The 14,161-nt window shown below is 41.1% G+C and overlaps 1 protein-coding gene across 7 annotated transcripts in view; it reads left to right on the top strand.

Moving 5' to 3' along the window:
- The window catches only part of hyi (hydroxypyruvate isomerase), a 128,046-nt gene that overhangs the window by 19,846 nt on the left and 94,039 nt on the right, over nucleotides 1-14,161 (top strand). For all 7 annotated transcript variants that reach the window (XM_073062796.1, XM_073062800.1, XM_073062794.1 and 4 more), the window contains exons 4-8: nucleotides 3,780-3,894; nucleotides 5,192-5,270; nucleotides 7,967-8,016; nucleotides 10,446-10,515; nucleotides 13,579-13,713. In XM_073062796.1, the coding sequence (XP_072918897.1) occupies nucleotides 3,780-3,894; nucleotides 5,192-5,270; nucleotides 7,967-8,016; nucleotides 10,446-10,515; nucleotides 13,579-13,713 (449 nt within the window). The remainder of the gene's footprint in view (nucleotides 1-3,779; nucleotides 3,895-5,191; nucleotides 5,271-7,966; nucleotides 8,017-10,445; nucleotides 10,516-13,578; nucleotides 13,714-14,161) is intronic.

Here is a 14,161-nt window from a genome sequence, read left to right as displayed (position 1 = left end):
TTCTAAATTCCCCTGATCCTCCTAGTTACTCTCTGGGCAACTCACTTCCGGAGTAAACTCAACCCCGCGGGCTGAAACAACCTCATCTGCCAACCCAGCAGACTTCTTCAAGGTAATGGCATCCTTTTCATCTAGGACTGCCCTCATTTCATTATCGGGAACACCTTTAGAATTTTCAACTTCTTCAAACAGTTCTGCCAAACCAGACAGATCATCCATGTCTAACCCTGGACCTTTTAACAGCCTTATCTGCTTCTCATCTTTACTCCGTGCCTCTATAAATTTCCTCCTCTCTAAGGGAAGGTCTACCTCCTCTCCCTTACTCTCTTTCACTTTCCTATTCTCCGTTTTACCACCCTCTAAACCCTCTTGGTACAGGGTCGGTAAAAACGTCTCGGCCAAATCGATACTGGCCTGATTTAAACTGGTCTCGTTCTCCGCTGCCTTTCTCGACATGCTGCGAGTGGTCGCGCATGCGAGATAGATCTTGGAATCTAGGGGCGGGACCTCAACACTTACAGGCTGGCTCGTCAGCTTCATTGCTGACCAAACCTGACCACCGGCTAAATCATTACCAAGAAGGACGTCCACGTCAGTTCTCAGGAATTCTGATCGCACCCCTATTTCAACTGGTCCAGATACCAACTCACAATTTATAATGATCCTATGCAAGGGCACCGCTTCTGTCCCTTTTCCTATGCCTCTCAAAGCTACCATTCCAGTCTTGCGACCAAAATCCAGTACCTTACTGCTAATCAATGACAGTTCAGCTCCCGTGTCTCTCCAGATCCGCACTGGAACTGGTGTGTCTTCCTCTCTCACAGACACGGTTCCTTCTGAAATACATTTCTCAGACCCTTCTCGTACTCTGTCTACCTGGGGCTCTCTCGTCAATTTACTGATCACCACAGCACATCCTATAGGGACTGCTGCTTTCCATTTTCCTGTCTCCTTCCTCGGAGCAAGGCACTTAGATGCAATATGACCCACCTTTCCACAATTAAAACAGGTCAAGCCAGGACCTCTCCTGCGGTCTTGCCTCTCCTCCTCAATTTTACCACTAGCTCCCAGCGGGATCTCTGCCTCAGCCGGTGGGCTTTCTCTACCGTTCCCACGGTCTCTCTGGTAACTTTTATTCGAGGAAAACTTTGTCTTGTGGGTTAGGGCATATTCATCTGCTAACCTAGCAAGTTCGGAGATGGACTTATTCGGCTTCTCATTCAAATACATCCGGATATCCTCCGAAACACAACCTTTAAATTCCTCAATCAGAATCAACTCCCTGAGACGCCAAAAATCTCCTTCCACTATTTCTGCTGCACACCAGCGATCCAAGAGCACACCCTTCTCATAGGCAAACTCTGTATACATCAGATTCCACTCTTTCTTTAAATTTCTGAACTTTTGTCTATAGGCCTCCGGTACCAATTCGTAGGTCCGAAGAATGGCTTCCTTTACTTTCTCATAATTCTCAGACTCCTCCATAGACAATGCCACATATGCCCGTTTTGCCTTCCCTTTTAACACACTTTGTAACAACGCCACCCACTGATCTCTGGGCCACTTCTGATTCACTGCCACCTTTTCAAAATGCAAGAAATAACTATCAACATCCGTCTCCTCGAACGGAGGTACTAACCTAAACTCCCTACTAACATAAAACCGCTCCTCTCGCTCTTGCCTTAACTTCTCCATGTCCAGCTCATGCTGACTCTGTTTCTCCTTCTCCCTTTCCTCTGCTTCCAGCTCTTTTAACCTAATTTCATGCTCCCTCTGCTTCTCCGCTCTGTCCTGCTCTTTCTCCTTTTCGGCTCTTTCTTTTTCCTTTTCAGCTGCTTCCAGCTGTTTTAACTTAATTTCATGTTCCAACCTTAATTTCTCCAACTCTAACTGAGCCGTCCCACTAGCTGGTGCCTTTTCAGGGATATTTTTCAATACCTCACCTGAAAACACATTCTTCACAATATAGTACTGAGTTATGGCCCTCCGCACCTCCCGCTTTTTTATCGACAACCTCACCTCTGCAAGGTTTAGTCCTTTTGCAATATTTATCAAGTCCGACTTTGTGGCAGCCTCTAGCGCCTTCAGAGTCGGGTTTTCTATAAATTCATCCACATCCATCTTTGCTGGTTTCCCGTCTGGCTACCCGCGCAACCAGACCCACATTTGGACTTAAGCCCGATTCACTGGCCCTCCAATTTGGTATCAAATCTCGAGACGAGGCCCCCACTTTGTTAAACCCCGTAACTGGGTCACTTACCAGCAAAGGTGGAGAGGTCCGTTGAAGTCTGATACTATTTTTAACAGTATTTATTAGTAAAAAGACACAAAAATAATATCAATGCAAACATACAAATATATGTTGTCAATACTAAATCTGAAAGTACGGGTATAATAATGAAAAATAAGCTCTTTCGTTTTCTAGGGGATAATGTATTGTCCGATGGAAATATAAAAGTCACTCAGTTCATGCAGGCTTCAGCCTTTGGTTTGCTGGCTTCAACTGGGTTTGCAATTGTTGGAGAGAGAGAGATTTTGAGAAAAGAAACTTGCCGGCTTTCCTTGATCTGATCTTGATCCGTATTCGTCCTTTAGCGAGGCCGTTCCATGGAGGGCTTGTCATCCAGGCAAGGATGGACAGAGACACACGTCCCCACCAGTCTCATACGTTTCTCCTGGCGTGTCTGAAGGGGTTGTTCCCGAGACCCTCTTTTATCCTTACTCACGGGGTCTCAGATGTCAATCAGGTTGGGATGATGCAATCCCTCAACCAGCCCACACTGGTCATCCCCTGAGGGCTTCAATGAATAGTATAGTACTCAATACACAATTCCGTCTGCAAGAGACAATGGCCGTTATCCGTGGCTTTGTCTTGCTGAGGGGCCAGGACACATTACAAAACCTTGAGGATTCTCTTTCATTTCCTTGGTCCCAGACCCGAATTAATAGCGATCTTGCGATTCTCAAGAAGGAGGGGGCGATTTTGCACCCTTCGGCCCCTCAGAGTTGTGGCACATTCGTAACACAAGGTAGAGCAATAACAATGCAGAATAAAGGATAAAGTTAGTTCCTGAGACCAAGTGTCCAATTTTTCCTGCTAGGGGACTATTTAATAGTCTTATAACAGCGGGGTAGTAAATGTCTTTAAGCCTGGTTATATGTGCTTACAGGCTTTTGTATCCTCTGCCCGATGGGAGAGGGGAGAAGAAAGGATGTCTAGTGTAGTTTGAATATTTGATTTTGCTGGCTGTTTTATTGAGGCAGCAAGAAGTATAGACAGAGGCTGTGGGAGTGAGACACATTTCTGTAATGTGCTGATCTGTGTCCACAATTTTCTGCAGTTTCTTGCAGTTACGTGCAAAGCAGTTGCAATACCAATCCCTTATGCATGCAGATAGGATGCATTCGATGGTGCATTGATAAAGATTGATGAGGGTCGATCAGACATGACAACTTTCTTTAGTTTCTGAGGAAGTAGAGGCTGTTAGTTAAGGAGCCTATCTTCTATCAGCCTAGATAGAAGATAGATAGATAGATAGATAGATAGATAGATAGAGATAGACATTATTGTGGTTCTTTTAACCTCCCCATGAAAGAATGCTGCAAACTCAAAAGGTTCGATCAGATTTGGACAATTATGGATGAAAAATAAATGTCAACTTTGCCGGTGATGTCCATGATCTTAGAATGAGTTTTTAAAAAAAAGATATTCATCTTAAAAATGCTTTAAATTGTTATATGAATGAAACTTTCTAAACTGCACTGTACTTTTTGCTTAGGATCCATTTGATGGCTGGACGCATTCCAATGGGCTTAGGCAGATCAGCTGATTCCTCAAAGATGGAAGCCACATTTATTGAAAATCTGAAATATGCAGCAGACATCCTTTCAATGGTAATGGAATGTCAAAACTAGTGATTTCTGTTGACAATGATGAAAATGACTCCTTTTCCCTGTACATCTGTCTTTACTGTGATCACAGCTCACACTCTGCACATGTTAGGATTAACTGCTAAATCGCTGTGCAATCATATCTGTCTGTTTATAGTTAAAAATTAGTTGGTGATTTTAACTGTAACCAGCGAGATTAAACACAGATAATAGTTCTCAAACCTATGATATCAGTAGCTGGTGAGATTAAGAATACTAGAACAATTAATGTAGATAGCTGAGGTGACTGGGTAGCATAGTGGTTAGCATAACACTTTACAGTACACTAGCTGTAAGATTAGGGTTTGATTCCTGCTGCTGTCTGTATGAATGTGTACATTCTCCCCACAATTGCATGGGTTTAAAAGTACAAACGTACATTTACTATCAAAGTATACATAGATTATATAGCCCTGAGATTCACCTCCTGACAGGCAGCCACACAATAAGACTTGAAAGAACCATTTTAAAAAAAGACCAACAAACGCCCAATGTGCAGAGAGAGCAATAAAACACAAATCGTGCAAATTATATAAGCAAGCGACACTTGCAGGCTGCCCAGCATGGTTTGATTTGGCGCAAACAATGCATTTCATTGTATGTTTTGATGTAGGTGTTTGCAAATAAAGCCAATCTTTTAATCTGGTGAGAATAGAAACTTGTAATATTCCTAGCATTATTGATATAAGCCTGCTGTGCTCTGTTATTATTGATGGTGAGGACCTACAATTACCTGGGGGATGCATGAAGCCATTCTTACCATCATCTATAATAAATCAACCTATAGCCAGGGAAGTGATGACCCCCACCTGTTAGACTGTTTGAGGCAACTTATTTTTTATTCTTTATTACTTCTGTTCAAATATTTGTATATTTGTACATCTACGTGTAATGCTACTGTGACACTGTAATTTCCTTTGGGGTCTATCGATAAATAGCTGAAGTGATTAGATATTAGCAATGCAATATCAATATCTGTGCTTACTGATATTAGAATTATTGTTACAGATAACTTGACTTTCAACCTGGAACTTTGACTTTTTGTCCTCTCCTTTATGACATTACCTGTTGCACTGTTTGTGAAGTTTGAAGAATCTCCTCTATCCTGATACTGAGGGCTCTACAGTTTTGACTTTCTGGGAGGAGTGCAGAGCAGGTGGTGCTGTACCTATCAATCTGCCCAAAATTGTGTCTGAAATTTTCTTTTTCGTTCTTCCATGAATCTGGTCTGAACACGTTTGTTTTTGTTGCTTTCAATCAGGAGGGAATGGTGGGGTTGATTGAACCTATTAACACGCGAATCACGGATCCCAACTACTTCCTGAGTACACCGCAACATGGTAAGAGAGAACTTGTAAGGGCAAGTGGGTGCTGGGAAAGAGCTGTATAAAGTGGAACAGATAGTAGTGTTATATTACTGAATTTAAATGTACCCTGGTTAGGATGGAATCACAAATGTGATGCACTGAAATCTCCTCAGGCTTATTTTCCCCACTGCTGCTTATTAGCAGAAAAGAAACACAAATTAAAATTAAATGAATGGGAAGTCCACAAACCATTAATATATTAAAAAGATTATATCTGCATGCACTTTTTGTTCAGTTGTCTGTACTTATAGTAGAAATGCCCACATACGTTTGTCTTTCTGTAATTACACTACCCCAGCAGTAATAGTATTGGAGTATAAAAGTTGCATTGTTTGCTGTGTAACCAAAACTATGTAGTCTGAGTTTGCTATTTGCTATGCATGTATCCAATTGAATGTAGAAGACAATGGTGTGTTAATGAGAGGTACCTAAGAGATGTAGATTAGAACATGATTAAGTCAATAGGTAGAAACAATAGTGGCGGATGTATTTGCGAGACGCAACTGTAGACCAATTGGATATGCTAATGCAACTAAACCAGGAGATTGCTATAAAAAATGCTATGTACAAGGATCGGTGGGCAATCAGCGACTAGCTCAATGACTGTCTCAGCCTTGATTTGCAAATTAAAGTTTAACCCTTCTTGAAGAATCTTCTGCATCTCCTGGTCGTTTGTGGGGCATGAAAAACCACGACAATAGCACATCTCCTTGTTTCTTGGCTGTTCTGCAGGAAAACTCCTGAAAAAAATCTCACTTCCTAAAATGTTGCGAGTATTTTCCTCTGACTGAAGTATTTGCAAGAGAGTGTTTCTTGGGCATTTGTGTAGGGCTGGGATGACTTGCATCCGCTGGGGTTTTGAGGGACTGATGAAGGTACAATAGCACACTTGTGCTGCCCTCTTTTGCTCATCTAGGTTAGGCTTTTGTGTACTTGAAGCACTCACTGTATTCCTGATAGTTTTCCCTCCATTCGAATAGTCATGGTGCATGGATTCCCACCAATCAGTGATGTTGTTATTAGGAAACCTACCCTGACTCAATTTCCCTGGGAATTTTTTCTTCTTACTGTCTATGCAGAGGTACAGGGAGAAGAGGAGATTGGGGCTAACAGGTTTACTCTGCTGAGAACAGGCGTAGATTCCATGGGCCGAGTGGTCTTCTGGGCTATAATAAGAAAGCATTTTCATATAACAGTTCTCAATTAGGTGGACTATGGAACAGAGTCGATAGGTAGCACCTACGGGGAGGAGTGGCCAGAACCACAGAAATAGACTTGTTTGGGTTGTGTTGTTCGCCAGTCATCGGTGTGCCGATGATGTCTCCTTGAATGGTGATGAAACGTTTGCAAGTGGATTACCAAGATCGAAAAGAACTCAGCCACCTGAGCTACTACTCATTTTCCAAGATATTTCCAGAAATAGATTTACAACAAGTGGTAAAAGGCAGAAATGAGATTTGCTTTATTCAGTACAATGCGCTCTGATCTTGGGCGTGCCTGCAAAGATGGAAGCGGATTCCCTAATGACATTCAGCAAACAGTTGGATGTAACCCTACGACCATAAGTTTCTCAAACCTCCTTGAACACCCCTAATCCTACTTCAACAACAGAATACTTTTGTACTACCTCTTGTTGTATCGTGGACTTGCCTCTTGATCATGTTTTTTTCCACACTAATTTCTTGTTTTACATAGTCCTTTTTCCTTCAGCCTTGTACAATTTACTTTCTGTGTACTGTTATCTGAATCTACCTGCCCATGGTGTCCTTGCAAACAAGTTTTTTCATTGCACTTGTACCTCACTCTGCTTGTGCATTTGACAATAAGCTTGACTTGATGTGCCATTAAATGTAAATTAGATCCTGAAGTCTCTTTGTAGCTGAATGTGGCACATTTCCTCTTGTAGAAAATCGAGAACAGTGAGTCATTATTTAAAAATAAGGGGATTACCCGTTTAAGATAGAGGTGTTGAGAACCATGCTGTGTGGTTTCTGAATCGTTGGAATTCTTCTCAAATGGTGCTGGAGGCAGTCTCTGACTAATTTTAAGGAGAAGGTAGACAGATTGTTAATAAGCAAGGAGATGAAAGTTTAACTTTAGTAAACTGAAACATGGAGTTAAGGTTACAAACAGATCGGTCATGATCTTCTTAAATGGAAGATCAGGCAGGCAGAGATGAGTGACCTATTCCTGCTCCTAATTTGTATGGAAATAGAAAATGTTTCACGGCTGTGAGGAAGGAGCAGGTTTGTGGAACTAATTAGATGGCCGTCTGAAAGAGCTGTCACAGATGTGATGTGCTAAATGGCTTCCTTTTGTAAGATGTAATTTTACCATTATTGTACTGTAATATAGTTCTCTCAGAGATTATATTATCGCTTCATTTTCTCTACAGTTTTCTATCAATCATATGATGTAAAACATAAGCCTGTTTGCCTCTGCACCAAGTTCACATAAACCACAAAGTTACAGCAACTCTGACATTCAAAATGTGGAAAGCATTCTGTTGAGTCCCATTGGAGGGCAGGCACTGTCCTCTAAAGTTCACACTTTTGGATAATTAGTCGCTGCAACGTGGTTGGGGATCTTGATGGTTCAGGCCACTGGAAGCAGTTGCTGCCCTTGTGAATCAGTGGGAAGATTAATAGAGGATGTTTTGTTTATTGCAGCTGTGGAGATCCTCCGGCAGGTGGACCGGCCTAACCTGAAACTGCAGCTGGTGAGTGGCATTGAAAATCGAGGGTGATTCGCCCCTCTTCCCAAGCAGCCAACAATTTCAGACCAAGGGGCTGTGGTAAAGGGGAACCGCTTAGATGGGGAATGGAAGAAGCAACTGGAAGTCCAATGAATCAATAATGAAATCTCTGTTGTCGAGGAGCAACGGTCCGAATATTAATATTGCTCCCATGACCATTGCTGATTTAAAATGTGTGGTGGTGGTGTATCCAGCGCAGAGAAATCTCCACTAATTTGAAGTTCTCATGTCAGAAGTGTGACCCTTTACTGAGGGCAATGATCCACATTGAGTAAAGGCATCATTCTAACTAGTGGTGCCTGCCACAGGTATAAGCACATCTGCCACAGCCACAGCAGCTCACGGTTAATTTCTTTATTAATATTAATATAGCTTTAGGTATTATAAATAATTAATAAAAGTGGGTAAAGCAATCATAATGAAACTAATAGGCAGTAGACCAGGGAGGCACTCGTTCTGTCAGTGTTTGCCAGTCTCTTTTCTAATCATTGCAGCTACTCTTAAAAATAAACACACTAACAGATGAATTTTGAAAGCTTTAGGTTATAAATTACTTGAGGCAATTTGTATGAATTAAAATAGCAGACAGGAAAGAGCTACATTGATGCTTTAACCATTTATGTGCTGTTTGCACCAGTAATTCCTGCAATGGCAAAGCAGGGAGCATCAGTGCTGAGGTCTTACACTCTACATCAATGATGGATGAAGACAGTGCTCTGCAGCCAAGTTTGCTGCTGGTACAAGCTGCGAAGAGGCCAAAAGCAGCCTGCAAATGAACATGGGATAAGTAAACATGCAAGAAATTGACAGGTAGAATATGACGAACAAAAATAGTGTCAGTGTGCATCTGTCTTGATTCATTTTAAATCTGCCTTGGTCATTAGTAAATGGTGGAGCATGCTTGAGGGGCTGATTGTCTACTTCTACACTTGTTCTTATATTTCAAGTTCAAGTTCACTGTCATGTGTCTGTACATATATACAACCAAACAAAACAATGTTCCTCTGGACCGCAGAACACCCACAAAACATAAGCCAAAATATTACCATAAATAAGTTAATAAAATGTAATTCAAAATGCATTCAAAGTTGCTGGTACGCAGCAGAGGTAAACAGGAAACAGCTCCCTTTGGTGGTGGCAGGGTATTCATTAGTCTCACAAGCTGAGGGAAGAAGCTGTTGCCCAGCCTGACACCCCTACTCCATCCTTCCTATTGGTGATGGGTCAAAGATATTGTGGGATGGGTGGTAGGGATACTCAACAATGTTTCAGGCCCTTCGTCTGCAATGCTCTTGGTTATACTGACAAATAGGGGGAAGGGAGTACCCAATGATCCTCCCGGCGGTTTTTGCTATCCTCTGAAGGGTCTGGCTGTCCAGTGCTTTGCAGCTTCTGCACCACACAAGGGCCCATTGCCGCCTGTGTACAACATGCATCTTATCAACATATTCTGGCTGCATTGTCTGTAGTGTTCTATTGAAAGCAAAACAGTAATGCACCTTTAGTTTTCTGACAGGCCACCTGTTGTGTGCAGGGCATTGTGTCCTTGAAAACTTCCTCTCCGAACATTTCCTTCTGGCGCACGCTCCTTTCAATTGCCTTTGAGTGACAGTAGTGCCTCATTGTTACTCTATGTTCACGTATACTCAGTGGACTTTTATTAGGTACACCTGCTCATTAGTGCAAATATCTATTCAGCCAATTGTGTGGTGCAACTCAATGCATAGAAACTTGCAGATGTGGTCAAGTGGTTCAGATCAGACATTAGACTGCAGAAGAAATGTGATCTAAGTGGTTTTGACCGTGGAATGGTTGTTGGTTCCAGATAGGTGAATTGCATAGGTCAGAAACTGCTGATCTGGGATTTTCATGCACAACAGTCTCTTAGGGTTTACAGAAAATGGTGCAAAAAGCAAAATAACATCCATTGAATGGCAGATAATGAGAGAGCTCAGAGGAGAATGGCCAGACTGGTTCAAGCTGACAGGAAGGCAACAGTAATTCAAATAACTGCACATTACAACAGTGGTCTGTAGAAGGCCATCTCTGCACAACACATTGAAGTGAATGAGCTACAGCAGCAGACCACACCTGTACCTAATAAAGTGGCTGCTTAGTACAATAGAGTCAGTGAAGATGTTTATTACAAAATGAGAATAGTTGAGAAGAAGTTCCTTCGATGCATCTAAAGGTGACGTGATATTATGTGAGGCAGAAGGAAAGAGAATGATAAGTTAAAGGGTCAATTAGTATGGGAGGAGGCCAAAGTAAGAGATGAACGTTTTTGTGCTGTTTGGTTTTGTGATGAGATTTTATATTTTCACAAATGGACTATTTTGCTGGAATGCTTTGGTTGATGCTGTGGTAACTGAAGTAAATGTATTTGGACACAGGATGTGTTTCACTGGCAGATCATGGATGGGAATCTGACTCAGAACATCACCAACTACTTCCCTCACATAGGCAAGTACTTTTTTGCAGTGTGCATTATGTTTGTGTTTTATAGAGATTATCTCTCCATGTAGAAGAAATAAGTTTTACGGAAGCCCATTGTTCATGCTAACACACACAAAATGCTGGAGGAACTCAGCAGATCTACGGAAAGGAATGAACAGTGAGCACTTTGGGCCAAGGCCCTTCTTCGGGAACAAACACTAGAATCTCTTGTGTTTATTGTTCATAGTAATTAATATCTGTTCATGCTCTGGAAAGTCAACATGGATACAACTGAACCACTGCACTGTAATAGATCTGAGCTGCCCAGATTATGAATGTTGGTTATTATCCCTTCTGTATTGGTACAGAAATGGCCCTCAGAGAAGCTACATATGTAGCTGAATGGAAAGGAAAACAAAAATTGCATTGTAAGACTGCACTGAATACTTTTTCATTGTCTTTACTACCCTTACTTTTGATAATTCTAACTCACAATTAGCATCCTAGATTCTACCTTTAATAAACTTGAGATCTTTCAAAATTCCATGAACTTGTCTATTGCCTTGATGATGTCATACCACATACTACATCTGGGTATCATCCAATCTGATAGCTTGAACACCACTTTCTCTAACTTCTGGCAACCTCTTCCTCCTTCTCTCTTTTTCCATCCCTCATTCTGGTTGCCCTCTCACTCCTTCTTTTCTCCTCACCTGATCCTCTCTTCCTTCCCTTCCATGGTCCACTGTCATCTCCTATTGGATTCTATCTTCCACCAGTCCCCTCCCAGCTTCTTACTTCATTCCCTTCCCCACTTACCTTCCTCCTCTCCTCCTCTTTATCCCAAAGTCCACTGTTCTCTTCTTTCAGATTTCTCCTCCTTCAGCCCTTTAGCTCTTCCTCCTATCACTTCCCAGCTTCTCACTTCATTCCCCCTCAACTACCCGTATCTTCCACTCATTTATCTCCAACCAGTTTATACTCCTTCCCCTCACACCCACCTTCTTATTCTGGCTTCTGCCCCCTTCCTTTCCTGTCCTGTTGAAGAGTCTGAGCATGAAACATCAACTATTTATCCCCCTCCATAGATGCTGCCTACAATATTCCCTCTAATTTGTAATGGTCAGCGTGCGCAAAAATCTTGTGCTGTGCAGTTTTTTGCCCAGTGGCAGCAACGTGTATGCACTGGATAATTTCAATAAAAACAGTATAAATAAGCCAATTTCTAAAATCTGTAGATAAATCATCGCAAACTCCGCATTGTCATCACAGTCTGCATCAGAAACTGGAAAAGAAAACGTGATTGTGTATGATTGTGAAATATACTTAACATGCCAACGAGGTAGGAGGGCGACAACCTTTTGTGCGATGTTTAAATTCCTTCATGCACTAGTAACAAATGATGTGTGGGTGCGCACACCTTCGAGGGAACATTGGCTGCCTGACTTGCTGAGTTCCTCCAGCATTTTGAGTGTCTGTTGCTCAAGATTTCCAGCACCTATTGAATCTCTTGTGTCTTACAAAATCACTTTGCACTGCCTCATATCCCCTTCATGCCTGCTTTCACTGAAGTACCTTAATTCCTGTTTGCAGAACACTTCAGTTTTCAGATTCTCATCCTGATTTTCAGATCTCAACCTTCCCCCACCATCCCACTGCAGTGATCTCTGTGGGATCTCCTCCAGCTGTACAATTCTGTTCCTTCACTCACTGCTGGTTCTCACACGCACCACTAGCAGCCATCAGCTGTTGTGCAAGTTGCTACTTGGAGGGAACAGAATATTGGGACAAACTCTCTTCAAAATCATGTTTTATGTTCACACTGATGTCATTGGTTTAACATCTCATTCTGAGGAAAGAACTACTACCGGTTGTGCTCTTCAGTACAGTTCTAGCATGTAAGCCACATTATATGTGTTGGGGTCCAGGAGTATGCTTTAGGGGAAATTAGCAACTTTGCCATTGTGTACGTGTTCAAAGTAGATTTATTATTGAAGTGCGCAGATGTCACCATATTCTACCCTGAGTTTCATTTTCTTGAAGGCATTCACAATAGAACAAAGAAGTACAATAGAATTAATGAAAAACTATACACAAATAAAGACTGACAACCAGTGTGCAAAAGAAGATAAACTGTGCAAATACAACAAATAAAAAATACTGAATAAATAGTTAATCTAATTTTTAAAGCTGCAAACTTCATTATTCTCTAAATTAATCACACAGTCAAGATACATAATATGCCTGACATATAAAAGGACTCTAGAATTTGATTGATTAGTGTTTGTTCTCCAAAAAATGACCTTCCAGCTGATGGTTGTGTTGGAAAATTTGATTCCCCAAAACTCCTCCACCAAAGAGCACATGGGTCCACAAAGTTTTGCTTCAGTTCACATAGACATACATTAACCAGACCATCAGTTTACAAAAGTTTGCCGAAACTATTTAGATGTTAGGTCAAATAAAGAAGTCTTCATCAGTATTCTGCTAAACCTTTATTTTCCTATTCATACATGGGAAATAGACCTCTTTGGAAAAGCCAGGATGTATTGCCGATCCGTAGACTAACCATTAACTGTGGGTTGTTAATGTGTTGAAACAACAGTTAAGAACTAGCCATATTGCTGCTCTGCAATTTCAAGTAGAATAAACCAGACAGGGACAGCAGATTTACTTTCCTGAAGTATGGTAGCAAAGCAGATCCATTTTAACAATCTGGTGGTTTCATGACCACTATTATTTTTTAATTCTATATATAAGGTCTTTTTAATCAATTGAATTAAAATTTCCCTGTTGTTGTGGGATTAGAACTTGCTCCCCCTGATTCATTAATCCTGACCTCTGAATTTCTAGTCTATTAACATAATCAGTATGCATAACATTCCTGTTATTTTTATAAGCTTTATTTAAAACTACTTCTCACTTTTACATTCCAGTCACATAGCTCATAACATCGATCTCTGTCTGAATTCCATGCAGAGGTCTCCAAGAGAATTATATTCTTCATCCCACGTACAACTTTACACATTTTCAGTTAAGATTCCCGAAGGATAGATTGCTCGTCTAATGTGTTGTGTCATCTTACATCAGGACACATCCAAGTCGCACAGGTCCCCAGCCGGAATGAACCAGATAGTCCTGGAGAGATCAACTATCAATACATCTTCAACCTGCTGGAAAAATTAGGATACAAAGATTACATAGGTTGCGAGTATACTCCAAAAGGTAGGTTTCCTGGAAAACTATATCTTCGTTACACAACATTCTTGTAGAAACATAAAACACCAAATATATCAGTAACCTTATAAATATACAGCACAGGCCATTTGCTAGCTTGTTGAAGGACTATACAATTATTTTCCTCATTATTCAGCAGTTTTTACCTTTTCAAGAATTCTTCATTTTCTTTCTGAAAGCTACAAAGAATCTTCTTTCACCAGTGTTTCATAAGACCAATATTTAGGAGTCATTCAGCCCATCGAATCTGTTCTGCCATTCAATAATGCTGAGGTTTTTTCCAACCTCATTCTCCTTTATCCTTTACTAATCAAAAACTTATCGATCTCTACCTTACATTTTACACAATTCTATCGGCCCATTAGAATTTGCCGAATAAAAAAATAATAAATTAACCTGTCACTTCTGGTTTTTCTTTGTGCCAATCACCTGTCAG

This window comes from Hemitrygon akajei, chromosome 12, assembly GCF_048418815.1.
Source record: "Hemitrygon akajei chromosome 12, sHemAka1.3, whole genome shotgun sequence".
NCBI classification, from domain to species: domain Eukaryota; kingdom Metazoa; phylum Chordata; class Chondrichthyes; order Myliobatiformes; family Dasyatidae; genus Hemitrygon; species Hemitrygon akajei.
This window is presented reverse-complemented; position numbering and strand designations above follow the sequence as displayed.